Source organism: Gorilla gorilla, chromosome 6 (assembly GCF_029281585.2).
Source record: "Gorilla gorilla gorilla isolate KB3781 chromosome 6, NHGRI_mGorGor1-v2.1_pri, whole genome shotgun sequence".
Taxonomy (NCBI): domain Eukaryota; kingdom Metazoa; phylum Chordata; class Mammalia; order Primates; family Hominidae; genus Gorilla; species Gorilla gorilla.
In genome coordinates, this window is record NC_073230.2 from 33,821,274 (window position 1) to 33,838,432 (window position 17,159).

The 17,159-nt window shown below is 41.5% G+C and overlaps 1 protein-coding gene across 1 annotated transcript in view; it reads left to right on the forward strand.

The window, feature by feature from the left end:
- The first annotated feature begins 5,233 nt into the window (after window positions 1–5,233).
- The window catches only part of LOC101142762 (autism susceptibility gene 2 protein-like), a 102,967-nt gene continuing 91,041 nt past the window's right edge, over window positions 5,234–17,159 (forward strand). The window contains exon 1 of the mRNA XM_055346898.2: window positions 5,234–5,669. Within this exon, the coding sequence (XP_055202873.1) occupies window positions 5,390–5,669 (280 nt within the window). The 5' untranslated portion in view covers window positions 5,234–5,389. The remainder of the gene's footprint in view (window positions 5,670–17,159) is intronic.

A 17,159-nucleotide genomic window follows, 5' to 3' on the forward strand; every position in this document is an offset into this window, starting at 1 on the left:
GCAATTGTTGGCTGAAGAAAAAGAAGGCTACAAATAGTCGTGGTTAGGCTTCATTTTCTTAGTTGTCTTTTAATCGTTTAAAAGTATTAGTGAATTGGAGCACATTGGTTTCTCTTTTTAGAAATGTATGATTTGAAACATGAGTTGTGGATTCGAATGCATGCTGCCAATGGAATAATTCCACACTGAAAAAATACAGACCTCAGGGTTTCTAAATCCAAACAATTATTTAAGGGGGGAAATTCAATTAACATTTGAGAAGAAAAACCTTCTTTTATGATTAAACTGTCAGATCTGAATCTGAAGATTCAGCTTTAAATTCACTGTGAAGGTGCATAGACAGGAGGCGATGCATCACCAGCTGTCTCTGTTTCCCCTGCCTGCCCCAGCTCAATGGGGACAGAAAGAAGCACCTTGTCAAGTACCTTCCGTGAACCCCAGGTTTGCCTGGGCTGCTGGCACAGGTGATGAAACAGGGATTTGAGGAGACCTCAGGTACCTGGGAATGAGACTTGATGGGATCGCTGGGTATGTTGGCGTGGAGATTACAGGGACCTGGTTGAGTGGGTGCCACCAACTCCATATTAAAGAATCTGACTCATAACCTGGTTAGAGTTAGGTCTGTACTTCATGTTAATCATTAATGCCAATGTATGGTCTAAGGGGAAACCAACCAGAAACAAGATAATGAGATCCCACTGTGTCACTAACTAGTCTGGTAACTTCCAGAAAATTCTCTAAATTCTAGGGCCTTAGTTTCTTCACCTATCAAATTAGAGGAATGTCATTCTGGCTTTAAAGGTCTATGATTCACAGAGATGGTATTGGAATACATCAGATTTTGTGCAAGCAGTTCCATGAGTGTCTTGAAAAGAAAGGGAGAGTATGATGGTACGAACATTCATCATCTGACCAGGTATTGTTCTAGAGACACTTATACATTTATTAGAAGATGGAAGATACGATGACAAAAGGAAGTCCATGTGGTATTTTAGTAAATGACATGACTAAAAATGTCTTACTAAGGGAGTGTGGGCTGCCTTTCCTCAGCAGTGGGGACCAGAGACGTTCGAGTTAGTTACCATGTATTGACTCCAGATAAATGACATGACTTAGCCACTACTTAAGAACTTTCTTACCTCATATATATATAATTTAAATACATATTATATATAATTTAAATATATATAATATATTATAAATAATATATATTATTTATATTATATAATTTTCATATAATATAAATATATAAAATATATAAAAATATTATTTATAATATATATAAATTAAAAGAGAACTAGAAGGCCTATTTAGGATAATGAAGTGACATTACAAAACAAAGACTACAAGTTACAATTTTCCTATCTGCCTTCGAGAGGGGAATGACTAATAATTTTATCTTCAAACATTTCTATGATTTACACGTTTTCAAAGAGGAATATTCTGATGGTGAATAATCCAGTTATTAAATTATTTGCTAAATTAAAATAATTATTTGCTATTCTCCTGACTTAATTCTCAGATGTCTACAAACTAAAGAACTTAGGGCAAAAATGGCTTAATTCAGTCAAGAATTCATATTGTTAAAGGAAAAATCCTATGTGGGATCCATAATATGGCTAGTCATTTAGTGGGGAGAAAGCAAAGCAAAAGAGCAAATATTTTACTGCACCCTAAGAAAATATCAATTGGATTCAGCCAAGCAGTTTGCTATCGACTAAATCAATATATACCATTTTTTCAAACACTATTTTTTGGTAGAAAGAACCAATATAAGAATAATCAAAGTGTGATTGGTTTTGATCTTCAAATAAAAAGCCATCATAAGTCGCTGATACTGGCCAGGTGTGGTGGCTCACGCCTGTAATCCCAGGACTTTGGGAGGCTGAGGTGGGAGGATCACCTGAGGTTGGGTGTTTGAGACCAGCCTGGGCAACATGGTGAAACCCCGTCTCTACTAGAAATACAAAAATTAGCCAGGCATGGTGGCATGCGCCTTTAATCCCAGCTACTTGGGAGGCCGAGGCAGGAGAATTCCTTGAACCAGGGAAGCAGAGGTTCCAGTGAGCTGAGATCGTGCCACTGCACTCCAGCTTGGCCTGGGCAACAGAGTAAGACTCCATCTCAAAAAAAAAAAAAAAAAAAGAAAAGAAAAGTTGCTGATACTTTTAGTGCCTACTCAATAGCCATCCTCCCTTATTCCTTATTCCTTGGGAGCTGCCCTGTCCAGATTCTAGAGAAAAAATAAAAAATTTTCTAAGCCACTAAGCTTTGGGATAGTTTGGCTGCAGAAATTGATGACTGGGAAACGGACTAAAATTCAGCTTTTGTTTTGGCATTGCCTGCCCTGTCAATTCCCTGCTCTCCTGCACCGCTCCCCTTACCCTCAAAATAATTCAAGGCTAAATCCTGATTAGTTATCAATTCTGATAATCTTGCCTCTCTTGCCAGTGGTAGTTTAGAGATAGTCACGTGCCCTGGTTCTGGCCAATGAGAAAAGATCTGAGGGATCTTTGGTATAATTTCTCCACTCTTAAAAAATTTGAGAACAGTCAACTTTTTTGGCTGGCCTTTGCCATGTCTTAAAGTGATGCCTGGAACTATGGCAGCCATTTTGAGACCTTGAGGAGAACTAGCTAAGGACAAGGTCAGCAAGCTGAGGATGGCAGAGTTTCAGAAAGACGAGAAAAACTTGACAACATTAAACATTTTTGACCCACTAAATTAACCAAACTTAGCATCTGCTACCTTGGGACTTCCTACATGAGATATTACATTTTCTTCATTTTTAAAGCTACTACAGACAGGTTTTTCTATTACTGAAATCAAAGTTATCCTAAGAAAAACAAGCAGCGTATGAAGCTTTATTTTATCACATCTGACAGAACAGCTCAGCCTTAAGTTGGGAGTAAGATTTATACAATTCTGCCGATAATATTTATTACTCATTTTAATTGTTTGCATGGTAATATTGAAGCCCCCCAACTGTTAGGAAATGTGCATTATTTTAACAATACTGGGTATCAGTAAATAAAATATGCTAAATATTGCTGAAAATAAACACTAAGTAACTCAATTTGTGTCATTATATGTGAGGAATGGGAAAAGCTTCTTGGAAGAGGTGATATTTAATCTGGACTTGGAAAGATCGGTGATATTTGAACAGTTGGACATGAAGTTCAAGGGCATTCTAGAGAATGTCATGGGAGAGGAAATGGAATAGCATGATTTGGGGATGTACTGTAGTAGACAAATAAGGCAGGAGCTGGGTTAGGTGCAGATTGTGGAGGGTCTTAAATGTCTTGCTAAGGGAGTGTGGAGTGCCTTTCCTCAGCAGTGGGGAACAGAGATATTTGAGTTAGTTACTGTGTATTGATTCCAGATAAACGAATAAAGCATACAGTATGTATATATTTTTTATAGTTTTTTTGGTATATTTTCATGAAAAGTGTGTATGATTTTAGTGAAACCATAAAAATCCATTTTCATTCCAATTTAGATTCTGTTTTAAAGTAGTTGCCAAGGAAACTAGTAAGTGACTGGTTATGCCCGATTTTCCCTAAGTTCAAAATTAGATGCAAATTCTTCAAAGAGACTACTTGAAGGCCAGTAAACATTTCAAAGGCAGTCAAGCTCAGACGCCTGGGTGTGTGGGTGCAGGATGGTTAGAAGGGGGGTTCTGATGTTCCTGGAGGGAAGAGATGCCTTGCCTGTGTAGGCAAAGAGCTACTTTCAGGGGAAAAAGCTGAATGAGTTAGAGGTGAGTGCCCAGGAAGAGAAGCTGGAAGTGAGAGGTTCCACTGAAGTGCCTAGAAACAGACACTCTTTAATGGAGACAAGACCAAATTTCTGGAGTTTTCCTTTGTTTACATCTTTATATCTTGTCTCGTTTCAAAAAGGAGTTAACTTTAAATATGTCCCTGAAGAAACACGAGGCAGCATGACTCCATCGCAGGTAGAGATAGGACTAAAACATGATTCTCCTAAACTTTAACCCTGGAGTTAGCTCACTTAATCCTGTAAATCTCTGCAAAGACTAACTTTGTTCCCTGGCTCCTCCGTGGTTGCCAGGTGGTGGATACACATTCTACAACAGAAGAAACTGGAATCGCTAGAGGTGTCTTTTTTTAGGGCAAGGAAGCATTTCCCAGAAAACCCCAACAGATGTCCCCTGGCTTGGCCTTGGCCAGGACTGGTCACATGCTCTTTTCTAAGCCAGTGCCTGGGCAAGGGAAGGGGTTGGTCATAACGGATTTAGACTACTTAGGATTTACTTCTGGGCCAAGGAGAGGGAGGGCGTGAGGGAGGGGGTGAGGGTGGGGGCGGGGGGCTGGCCCGGCCTAAGATGGCTGGGGGTGATGCGGTCGGGGGACAAAGGAGTGCTGGACAGTTGTGTGAGCTGTAAGAAGGACCCGGAAAATACTGCAGAGTGATTGAGAGTGTAGAGGGGCCTGGGTTCTCATCTGTGCTCCCTCCCACCTTAGCTGGGTTATGCTGGGAACCTTTCAAGGCTTTGCTAAGCCTGGGTTTCCAGGAGTGCAGTAAGATCGCTGTGATAAACATGTAGGTAAAGCAGTTGGCATAGTACCTTGCATAGAATAGTCCTCAGCAGATGTTTACTACTGTCGTTCTTGCTATTAATAAAAGTGACCTAGCTCCTCTCCTCGAGAAGTTCACAAGGGGCCCAAATGTGACAGGGGGAGCTATCAGAAGGCGGGAGGTGACTTCTTGCCAGGGAGCAAGCCAGGGCAAGAAGAGAGGCGCCGTGAAGCCTGCGTTCCCTCCCGCACGCGGCTTGCCTCGGTGGCCACACGGGGAGCTCAGCAAGGCCCAGGGTTCGGGAGGCGGGTCCTGCACAGCGACGCAGCCTTGTCCCGGTGGCCGCAGGCCTGGGGAGCAGGGCGCAGCACAACCGCCGCCCGCTTGCAGGCGAGACGAGAGCGGGGCGCCGGGATGCTGGCGTCCAATTTAACCACCAGGGCGCACGGGACGGAGGCCGGGGGTCCCGCTTTTCCGTCAGAGTTCGCGGTCACGAGTGGAACCCACTGAGCACTCTAGTTTCCTGGTATTTTCATGGCAGTAATTGGATGACAGAGTCAAGAAGCAGGGCCGACACTGACTAGCAACGCGCGGCCTCTGAGCCGCGCCCGGCCGCCCACCCCTTCCTCCTCCAGCACCGGGCCGGCTCCCCGTCCCGGCCCGGCTCGGCGGCTGGGGGGTGGGCGGAGCCGCGGCCGGGCAGTTCATTATGTTGGACAGGGCGCGTCTGCGCCTCCGGCCGCCGCGGCTCCCGGGGCCTCCGCCTGCAGCCGGCGGCGGAACGGGGGCAGGCGGCTGAGACAGGCGAGCTATTTGCATTCCCCGGCAGTCATTTTTATATGCGGAGGTAATGAAGTTGTCAGCGGCGCCCCGAGTGTGGCAGAGCCTGATATTCAAATCGCCCTGCCCGCTCCGCCTGCTCCCGCCTGCCGGTCCCGGGAGCCCCAGGCTGCGCGCGCCCGCACCGCATCCCCGCTTTGCCCCGCGACCGCGCGCGCCTACTTGTCCTCCCCCGCGCCTTTGTTTCCGTCTCCTTCTCCTTTCCCTCCTCTTTTGTGTCGGGCCAGACTCAGCCCCAGAAACCAGCCACCCTGCCGCGTCCGACTGCCAGGGATCCCTCACGCCGCGAGGTGAGCTGGTGGCAGGTGTGGGGAAGTTGGCGGGTGCAGCTAGGCCGCCGCCCTCGCACTCGACGCCACGCCCGCCTCCTCTTTCCTTCCCCAGGGGCCCCTTGCCCTCCCTTCACCTCCGTCTCCAAGAAAGATGACCTAGTACTGCCATTACCGTTTGGGCCTAGAGGAGTTTTCGTTCCTCTTTCCGAATGCATATTTGTGGTCATTTTTTATGATTGCAGAAACCCAACACACAGCTATTCTGTCAGGCTGCCGAGAAAAGGCTGTTCAGCAGTTGCAGCCCTGGTGAGGCAATGAGGAGGAAAGGTGGACGCACCTGCCTGGAGTGGTTGAAGGAAGGCAGTGAACATCCACGCTCCTGGGATTGGTTTTCCTGAGCCTCTGTAGCTGTGCTGCTCACTGGGGCAGCCACTGACCACAAGAGGCTGCCGAGGGCTTGCAGTGTGGCCAGGCCAGACCAGGATGTTCTCCAAGTGGGAAATACACACCCCATTGTAAAGAAGACTGTATGGAAAAAAGAACGTGAACTGGCTCATTCATCATTTAAAAACATTGATTGCATATTGAAATGATAATATTTTTGGTATATGGGGTGAAATACAGTATCATGAATTAAATCTTTTTTTTAAAATGTGGCTACAAAGAACATTTAAATTTACACATGTGGTTCACATTATATTTCTGTGGGATCGCACTTAAGACCCAACCCCACCCATCCTCTAACTCTGTCCTCTCACCTTGCTCTACAGGTACTTTGGAACAGGGCAGGGATGGAGGGAAGGTCCTTGTATCTTAGGGATCAAATGCCCAGGAAAATAATTAGGAGGTGTTTGGGATTATGCTGAAAACCCTGACAACACTGAATAGCAGATGTCTCTTTCTTTTCCCTTTGTTCACTGTAAAGAAAAACTTACACTCCCCCACAGCCATGCCACAATTCCATGGACCAACCATTCATGTGTGAAGGTAGGCCTCTAGGAGTGTTTTGTGCCTTTTAGGAGTTATTTGTGGCACACTAAACTTGCTGACATGCCATTTAGAAAAGTGAATACTGTGTACGCACTGTAACAACTATTCCATAAGTATTTTTGGTGTACACTGTTCCTCAGCACTCACAGGCTTCGGAGTAGGGGCTCCCGGAGTATGCATTGACACGATGCGCTGCAAATGATCCGGGCATGGGGAAGTCCCCGAGTGTGCACTGATTCCACACACGGCCACGGCTCCTACAGGGCTTTTATGGTGCAGCTCGCCAATGATCCGTGTGTTAAAGACTCCCCAAATACCCATCGACACGATAGACTGGAGTTGTTTGGGTCTATCGTGGCAATGATCCAGGGATAATGGCAGTGTCTTATACAATTTCACTGAGATTGGAGTGCTCATAGTCCTAATGGCAGAACCGGAACTGCCCCAGTTAAGTCCCACCATGGCGCCCAGTAAAGGGTGTGTGGGTCTTTGACCTTCTGCTTCATGACACTGTGGCATCGCTAATTTTACTGATATTTTAACTAACATAATTGAGTTAGCATTTTTTCCCCCTGAAAATTCATTTTTGTAATTCAACACCTGAATTAGGGAGTCCATCTAGTGATGGTTTCATTTGGTTAATCATAAGCTAAAGACCTAGGAAAGGTCATTCTTAAACCTAAAGTGTTTTGGGAAGAATAATCGTGGGAGATGCATATGAGCTTGAGACAGAGTTAATATGGAATAAATAACCTCAGTCCTGAGAAAACCTAGTTGGCTAGGCTGAAATAGACAAGATGAGAAGGTGGGAAGAAGATGTTTTTAAAAATAATGAAAGTAACATATTCAATAAAAATAATTCAAACACTGTAGAAGTGTATGAAATAAAAAACAGAATCCTCCCACTCCTTCCTTCCTTCTTTCTATACCATTCACTGTTACAAGCACTATTAATATTTTTGTATATTCTTCCAGTAACTTAAAAACACATGCAAATATATACAGTCATGCATCTCTTAATGATGGGAATATGTTCTGAGAAATGCATCGTTAGGCGATTTCATCATTGCACGAATATCAGAGAATGTACTTATACAAACCTAGATGGTGTAGCCTACTACACACCTAGGCTATATGGTATAGCCTATTGCTCCTAGGCTACAAACCTGTACAGCATGGTACTGTAACAGAATACTGAAGGCAATTGGCCAGGCACTGTGGCTCACGCCTGTAAATCCCTGCACTTTGGGAGGCCAAGGCTGGCCTTCAAGACCAGCCTGGCTAACATGGTGAAACCCCGTTTTTACTAAAAACCCCAAAATTAGCTGGGCTTGATGGCATACACCTGTAGTTCCAGCTACTCAGGAGGCTGAAGCAGGAGAATCACTTGAATCTGGGAGGTAAAGTTTGCAGTGAGCAGAGATCATGCCACTGCACTCCAGCCTGGGCAACACAGCAAGACTCCATCTCAAAAAAAAAACAACACTGTAGGCAACTGTAACACAATGGTGAGTACTTATGTATCTAAATGTAGAAAAGGTACAGCAAAAATACAGTATAAATGGTAAAAAAAGAAAAAATACACCTGTATAGGGCACTTACCATGAATGGAGTTTGCAGGTCTAGAAGTTGCTCGGGTGAGTGGAGTGAGTGGCGAGTAAATGTGAGGGTCTAGGACATTGTGTATACTAGTGTAGGCTTTATAAACACCGTACACTTAGGCTACACTAAATGTATATTTAAAAAGGTAATTGCTCTACAACATTGTGATGGCTATATTGCCACTAGGCTATAGGAATTTTTCAGCTCCATATTAATCTTATGGGTCCACTGTTGTATATTTGGTCCATTGTTGACCGAAATGTCATTATGTGGTGCATGACTGTATATCTACTCTTTGTTTACTCAAATGGGTTAATGCTGAATGTTAATCTTCAACATCTTATATTTTCAATTAATAATACAGTCATGTGCCCCATAATGATGTTTTGATCAGCAATGGACTGCATATACGATAGTGGCCCTGTAAGATTACCGTGGAGCTGAAAAATTCCTATCGCCTGGTGATGTCTTAGCCCTTGTAACATCTTAATGCAACACATTAGTTGTGTGCTTGTGGTGGTGTCAGTGTAAACAAACCTACTGCGTTGCCAGTCATTTAAAAGTATACCACATACCACAGTATGCCACATTATCAAGTACATAATCCTAGATAATAACAATAAACAACTGTTACTAGTTTATGCATTTACTATACTATTTATTATTATTTTAGACTGTACTTTCTACACATGCATACACACATATTTATACACACATATATACACACATATGTATACACATATATGTATAAAAGTTAACTATAAAACAGCCACAGGCAGGTCCTTCAGAAGGATTCTAGAAGAAGGAATTTTAATAGAGGAGATGGGGCCGGGCACAGTGGCTCACACCTGTAATCCCAGCACTTTGAGATGTCAAGGTGGGTGGATGACCTGAGGTCAGGAGTTCAAGACCAGCCTGGCCAACATGGTGAAACTCTATCTCTACTAAAAATATAAAAATTAGCTGGGTGTGGTGGCAGGCACCTGTAATCCCAGCTACTTGGGAGGCTGAGGCAGGAGAATCGCTTGAACCCAGGAGGCAGAGGTTGCAGTGAGTGGAGATCATGCCATTGCACTCCAGCCTGGGTGATAAGAGCAAAAAAAAAAAAAAAAAAAAAAAAAAAATGTGATGGCAGTTCCATGCACTGACAACCTTACAATTGGACAAGATGTGGGGATGGAAGACAGTGATATTAATGATCCTGATCCTGTGTAGGCCTAGGCTAATGTATCTGTTTGTGTCTTAGTTTTCAACAAAATATTTAAAAAGTAAAAACAATAAAAAATAAAAATTTTAAAAATAGAGAACAGCTGATATAAATAAGGATAAAAAGGAATTAAATAATTTTGTACAGCTATGCAATCTGTTTTAAGGTACGTATTATTGCAAAAGAATCAAAAGATTAAAAAAATTAAAAATTTTATAAAGTAAAAAGTTATAGTAAGCTAAGTTTAATTTATTATTGAAGAAAGAAAATAATTAATAAATTTAGTGTGGCCTAAGTATACAGAGTTTGTTTATTATTTTCCCTTTTTATTTTTTTGAGATGGGGTCTTTCTATGTTACCCAGGCTGGATTAGAACTCCTGGGCTCAAGTGATCCTCCTGCCTCAGCCTCTTGAGTAGCTGGGATTACAGACGTGCATCACCATTCCTGGCTAGAGTATAGAGCTTATAAAGTCTATAGTAATGTGCAGTAATGTCCTAGGTCTTCACATTTGCTGTCTACTCATTCACTGACTTACTCAGAGACACTTTCAGTCCTGAAAGTTCCATTCATGGTAAGTGCTTTATACAGGTGTACCATTTTTAATCTTTTTTTTTTTTTTTTTGAGGTGGAGTCTCGCTCTGTCGCCCAGGCTGGAGTACAGTGGTGCGATCTTGGCTCCCTGCAACTTCTGCCTCCCAGGTTCAAGCGATTTTCCTGCCTCAGCTTCCTGAGTAGCTGGGACTACAGGTGCGTGCAACCATGCCCAGCTAATTTTTTGTATTTTTAGTAGAAACGGGGTTTCACCATGTTAGCCAGGATGGTGTCTATCTCCTGACCTCGTGATCTGCCAGCCTCGGCCTCCCAAAGTGCATTTTTTATCTTTTATACTGTATTTTTACTGTACATCTCCTATGTTTAGATACACAAATACTCATCATTGTATTACAATTGCTACAGTATTCAGTACAGTACCATGCTGTACAGGTCTGTAGTCTAGGAGCAATAGGCTACACCATCTAGCCTAGGTGTGTAGTAGGCTCTATGATCTAAGTGTGTGTAAGTATACTCTATGATGTTTGCACAATGATGAAATCACCTAACGACACCTCTGTCAGAAAGTATCCCCATCATTAAGTGATGCATGACTATTGAACTTTACTCCTTCTTAGCACATTTAGATCTGTGGCGTCCTTTTAAATAACTGCATGGAATTCCAGGGTATGGATATAACAATGTTTAGATGTATGCTATTTCAATCATTACTGCAATGAATATCCTTATAAGTCACATTTGAAAATTTGTGCAAGTATGTTCATAAAATAAATTTTTAGCAGTGGAAATGGAGCTAAAAAGACGTACATTAAAAATGTTGATATATATTGCCAAGCTGATCATCTTACACACCGACTAACAGTATGTGTGCTTAGTTTCCCACTCCAGGCTAATATGACATTTTATTGTGGAAGACACTTCTAATGTGCGACAGTGAATTTCCCGCCGATTTCTCTGCATAGCTTTATGGTGAGAGTCCAGTGCTGGGGACAGTGATAAGTTCAGTGAACTGCAGAAGCCAGACTACAGAGTAGTAAGTCCTGTTAGCCAAGATAAAACAATGGTTGAGCTACAAATCACACTGAGAGCAGATGAATTTTGGTAATAACCTATCAACCTGGGAGAATCAGAATTAGAGCACATTAATTCATGATTCAGCAAATATTTATTGTGAGGTTATAAGCAACTCCTCCACTGAATAAGCCCCTTGAAAGCAGGAGCTTTGGCCTCCACAGAATTGTAGAATGTGGCCTGGTTGAGAGTTGTTTTTATTGTTGGTGTTGTTTGTTTGCTTAATTGGCCACTTCCTGTGTACCATGTGCCTGGCTCTGTGTAAAGCTGGGGATTCAAGATGGCTGACATGTTATTCTTGGTTCCAGGAGCTCCGGGTAGGAGAGACAGTGGGATGTAAACCAGTCTGAAAAGTCACATAGTACAGGCAAAGTAAACATTGAGCAACTGACTTGCACGGAGTACATAAATTTCCCCAAAGTTCAATATTTGAGCCGGGTCTTGGAAGATGAGTAGGGAATGATTTCCAGATTAAGGAAGGACTTTTAGACAGAGGAAACCACAATGAAAGAGGTGGAGCTTTGTGGAATGCCCATGTGAATGGCACAGGAGTTGTGTGTCAGGGAGAAAGGAGAGCAGAAGGGCATGTGCTTCCTACTTACAAGGTGCCAGGAGTGTAAGGGAGAGACATAGGGAAGGAGTGGGTGTTCCCATTCAGGCTCTATATCTGAATTGTAGTGGGGCACTGGTAAGCCATGAACATCCCATAGCTTTAATGTGCCTCATTTGTAAAATGGCTAGATCATTTCTAATATTTTTATCAGCTCAAAAATCTTTTGGCTTTTGAGCCACAGGACTTGAACTTGCCTGAAAGGTTTTTATCTTCCAATCTGCATACTGCAGAGCATTGTGTGATACCTAAGAGTGTTCCTTTACTATGGTAGTAAGGGGCTGCTTATAATTTGCTGGAACTAACAACCAGGGGCACTTACTTGACCTCAAATACTTTATACGCCTTTTGGCAAAACAGAAAAAGAAAGAAATACAAGAAAATAAAAGAAAAGAAGAGAAGAGGATACTAGTAAAAATGAAGAAAAGTGAAAAGCGGGACATAGGAATCTTCTGGTAATTACTCTTTATATGCAGCTGAATCCTATCTCCACTCTTGAAGTTGAACAGACGTTGCTTAAATGGTTTCTCTGAAGTACATTGCAGAGTTGGATGTCAAGTGTCCTCTTTCTTGGGATTCACATGCTGAATGAATTTTATTGGACTTGATAAGCTTGCCATCATGTCCTCCTCTGTGGCAAAGGGAAACATTCTGACTGAGGCAGTGTCTAAAGATAGAGAGAACCCTGGGACCTATTGATTAGAGACCTCCCTTCAAGCTGACACCAGTACTGTTTGAGAATTATTACCAAGCCCACCTTGCCCAAAAGAATGAGGGACTTGTTTAAAGTTTGTGCTGACTTTCGGATGAACTATACATAGTTCCCCCAATTTTTAGACTCAGCCTTTTCCAAGTGGTATTTGAGGCTATCTAGAAGCAAACAAAAGAAACACAAACAGATAGCCCATAAGACCAAACATGCGCCATCATAACATCTCTTGTGACCAGTGACTCTCCTAAGATGAGGGAGTTTGCTGAATTTATTGAATTATTGAAGAAGGATGACTTGCCAGCCCTGTCAGTCACTAGAGTCTTGGATTTTACAAAGGAAAGCGAGAGGTCTAAGAGGCTCTGCTAAAACCTCCGAGAGTCAAGCCATCTGTCCCACATTGATATTGGGGATTTCCAAAATAGCTTCCTATGAGATCACCTTGCATGTGGAATCCATGGCAGACACCTCCAGGGGGACTCCTGATGGAACCAAATGTGATATTTTCATTGGCATGGAGCAAGGACTGGCCGGTGAAAACAAATTTCTGATTTCCTCAGAAATTCAAGGGCAGCACAGGGTTACTGATAGTATGACAAGAGAGGGCTCTTACTGTGTGGGTGAGCAGGTGCCAATCCCAAACTACTGTCAGGATTTTGGGGACCTGCAGTCTTTGTTCAGACAGTGGAATTCTTCATCCATGATTCACTCCCAGATACTCCCAGAGTAAAAATTGTTTTGGAAGAATGGTCATTGCGAAAGAGCATATCCCTCTACCAGTATCAAGAGAGCTACTGGCAGAGTATGTCATACATATCATTGGGTGTCAGGAAACTTAAGTATTTCTATGTCAGTAAAGACCAGGAGACCCATGTGGAGCCATAAGCACCAGATGAAAGTAATGATGGTTGATAGTCCCCAGCTGGCGAGACATTTGCCTGGCCATTTACCAAGATTATTGAAACTAATATCACAGTAGTTGTTTAGTTGATATTTCTGGAGCTGCGCTGCAGTTGTGGAGTTTGATTCCTTCTTGGAAAAACTTAGGAAAATATTGGATCAATCAGAATTAGAGTTCCAAAAGTGTTTCTAGGCTTATGATCTTGCAAAGTAACTGGACCGTATCCAGATGCTCAATAAGGACCGATCAAATGAATGAGTGAAGAAGGAAGAAAGGAATGACCTAATATTATATAAACAGTAAAATGGCTCCAGAATTGTTTTTATCTAGTTTGATGGTACCTGTAAACAAGGAGAGAAATGATTGTAAGCCTAAACATGTAGGTGATAGGATTTAACTACTTTTCACCAGAAGTTGTAAAAAGAGAAAACAAAGAAAAAAACGATCAATTTCTAATTCTTTCATGTCCTTTGAAAAACACAGTCATAGGAAGATCTCTCAAAGTAAACTGCATTTAATTCTGGACATGTTATCAATTAACTTGAAATCATAAGTTTTGAATCTAAAGAGATAGCTTTGAATATGTCACATATATACCTAATGAACTGTACTAGTGTCTCAATATTTAAAGCCTGTGAAGCTCCTAACATGGAGGTGGGAATGGAGAAGAAGAGCCCCATAGACACTTGCAAAGGTCATTCCAGGTTTATGAAAAAATCAGATTGTTGAAGTGAAGCAGGAAGTTTCCAAGAAAGAATCAGATTTTCTTTCTACCTGAGAAAACACATAACATCTTTGGCAAATGAAATTAAAACTGCACATGAAAGATTGAGTTCCTGTAAAAGTCACTTAACTGGGAAAGACACAACCACATATTTTATACCATGGAGCTGCAGAAAGTTCAGTGTCATATCAAATAATTGTTTTCTCAGCACGAAATGTAAGACATCTTGAGGATGAAATTTCAAGACAGTAAGTTTCATTTGGCATCAACATTTTAGCATCCGATCTTAAGGGACCCCCAAAACTGTAAGACAGAGAAAGCAACTATTCAGTCGCCAATGTAGCTGCTTTAAGAAGCACTGGGCATTTCTTTCTTCCTTATTTTTAAAATTTAGATTCAGGGAGTACATGTGCAGGTTTGTTACATGGGTATATTGCAGAAGCACTGGGTATTTCTGTATCTGGTAAATTCAGAGATAGTCTCCCAGTGTACTTTGTTTTGCAGGTTTAAATATCCCATGATTGAATATACTACTACAATAATTTTCAAAGTGAGGTTAGCAGACTTGATACATCAAGATGCTTGTTCAGTTTCAAAGGCAAATTTTTCTACCCTTGAAATCAGCAGTAAAACCTCCCTGGGCGATTCTTTTTTTTTTTTTTTTTTTTGAGACAGAGTCTCGCTCTGTTGCCCAGGCTGGAGGGCAGTGGCGCGATCTCAACTCACTGCAAGCTCCACCTCCCGGGCTCACGCCATTCTCCTGCCTCAGCCTCCTGAGTAGCTGGGACTACAGGCGCCCGCCATCACGCCCGGCTAATTTTTTGTATTTTTAGTACAGACGGGGTTTCACCATGTTAGCCAGGATGGTATAGATTTCCTGGCCTCGTGATTCGCCCGCCTCGGCCTCCCAAAGTGCTGGGATTACAGGCGTGAGCCGCTGCTCCTGGCCCCCTGGGCGATTCTTAAGCACATCCAACTTCGATAACTTTTAGAACTTTGATTAGGGTTGTGATTGTAGATCTAAAGTTCTTGGTTAGTTCTTTTAAATATTGGGAATTATATGCTGGAGGAAGTAGGCATGGTTAAACAAATATTTCTTTTTAAAAATTAAAACAGCCTTATTATTTTTCTCTATAGAAAAATGGTACATGCTCATTATAAAAAAATAAAAAATGTTAGCATATAGAGAAGAGGCCGGGTGTGGTGGCTCACGCCTGTAATCCCAGCACTTTGGGAGGCTGAGGTGGTAGATCACGAGGTCAGGAGTTTGAGACCAGCCTGGCCAACATAGTGAAACTCATCTCTACTAAAAATACAAAAATTAGCTGGGCGTGCTGATGCATGCCTGTTAAGTCCAGCTGCTTGGGAGGCTGAGACAGAAGAATTGCTTGAACCCGGGAGGCGAAGGTTGCAACGGGCTGAGATCACACCGTTGCATTCCAGCCTGGGTGACAGAGCAAGACTCCGTCTTGAAAAAAAAAATAAATAAAAAAAAAATAAATATATATGAGAAAGTATTTTATATACTCTTTTTAAGATTAGTGATATTAACCCTTTAAAATCATATTTGTTGCTAATATTTTTCTCAGATTGTCATTTGCTTATTTTTTTAACTATAGTTTTTATGAAATAAATTTTTTATGAAATAAAATTTTATGAAATAAAATTTATCAATTTACATTTTTATGAAATGCAGTTTATGAAATAAAATTTTTCTCTTTTCATTTCTGGCCTTTGACTTAAGATAAGAAAGACTGTTACTTCCCTGGATAATAAAAATCTTCATGTGTTTTTCTCCTATACTTTTCCATTTTTCCAATCTTTACATTTAAAGTGTTGATCCCACTGGAATTTAACGCAGTATAAATAATAAAGCTGGGATCCAGCTCTATTTATTTTGTCCAAATGGCTAGCTAGTTTTTTCAAGATCATTTCTTTTTTTTATGTATGAAGACCATTTCCCATTTCTTGAATAATTTATCTTATTCCCACTGATGTAAAACGCTACTTTGATTATGTACTAAATGTCTAAACATACTTTCTGGCCCTACCATGGCAATTTTCAGTCTGTGTATTTCTGTGTCAGCACCATACATTTTAATATCTCATTACTCTTATGTTTAGAATTTTCTTGGCTAGCTATTCTTGAATGTTTATTCCAGATAAGCTTTAGAATTATTTTTCAAAGTTTCAAGAAAGATCCTGTTGGGACTTTCATTAGAATTATGTAACTTATACAATATATGTTTACATAAATTTATAAATTAACTTGGGGGAGAACTGGCTTTTTTGCAATTTTGAGTCTCCTTATGTGATAATATAAGAAGAGACATGATTTCTCAAATAGCTCAAAACTTTGTTGAAACCTCCTTCTCTCTCTCTCTCTGTGTGTGTGTGTGTGTGTGTGTATGTGTGTGTGTGTGTGTGATCACAAATAGATTTTGCCTGTTTCTTGTAAGGTTTATTTCTGGGAATTTTACAGGGTTTTGTTGGCTTATGATTAACCATATGGTTCTAAGGTATGTGCGTAGACCTATGTGTGGCCTAACATGTAAGCCTGGAGCTAGATTGCTGTGGTTTTAGGGAATTGGTATGTGATAGAAGACTGTGTTTTAGAGATAAACCCAAATGGATCTTTAACGTAGTTTACAAGTTGCCATGAGGCTTTGGATAGATTCTTCTTTCTAAGCTTCTTTTCCCACATGTGTACAATAGGAAATCTTGAAGGGATTTGTAAGCATTGAATTGTCTAACATAGCGCTTAGCAAATAGTGGGTCATCAGATATGGGAGCAGTTTGAAGGCCAAGTCAGTCTCAAAATTCCTTGCAATGTTGAGATTCCTTGATGCTTTCAAAAAAGTATTTATACTTGGTAGAGTTTTAAAAAATGCTTGTAACAAAAGCACTGTTCTAATAGTGCCCTCTCCCCTCCTCTGATGGCATATTTGATGTGACAAACAGCTCATGCAATGACTGTCTTGTTCTGAGCACCATCACTGCTGAAAGGTTTCATCTCAGCCACATCGCAATGGGGGGCCTGGTTCTTTCTTCTTACACTGTTAATTAATGGTCGACTGGGGAATTAGGGGAGGGACTTCAATGTGTTAATGGCTTAGTAAAGTACATCTGAGGCACTCAGA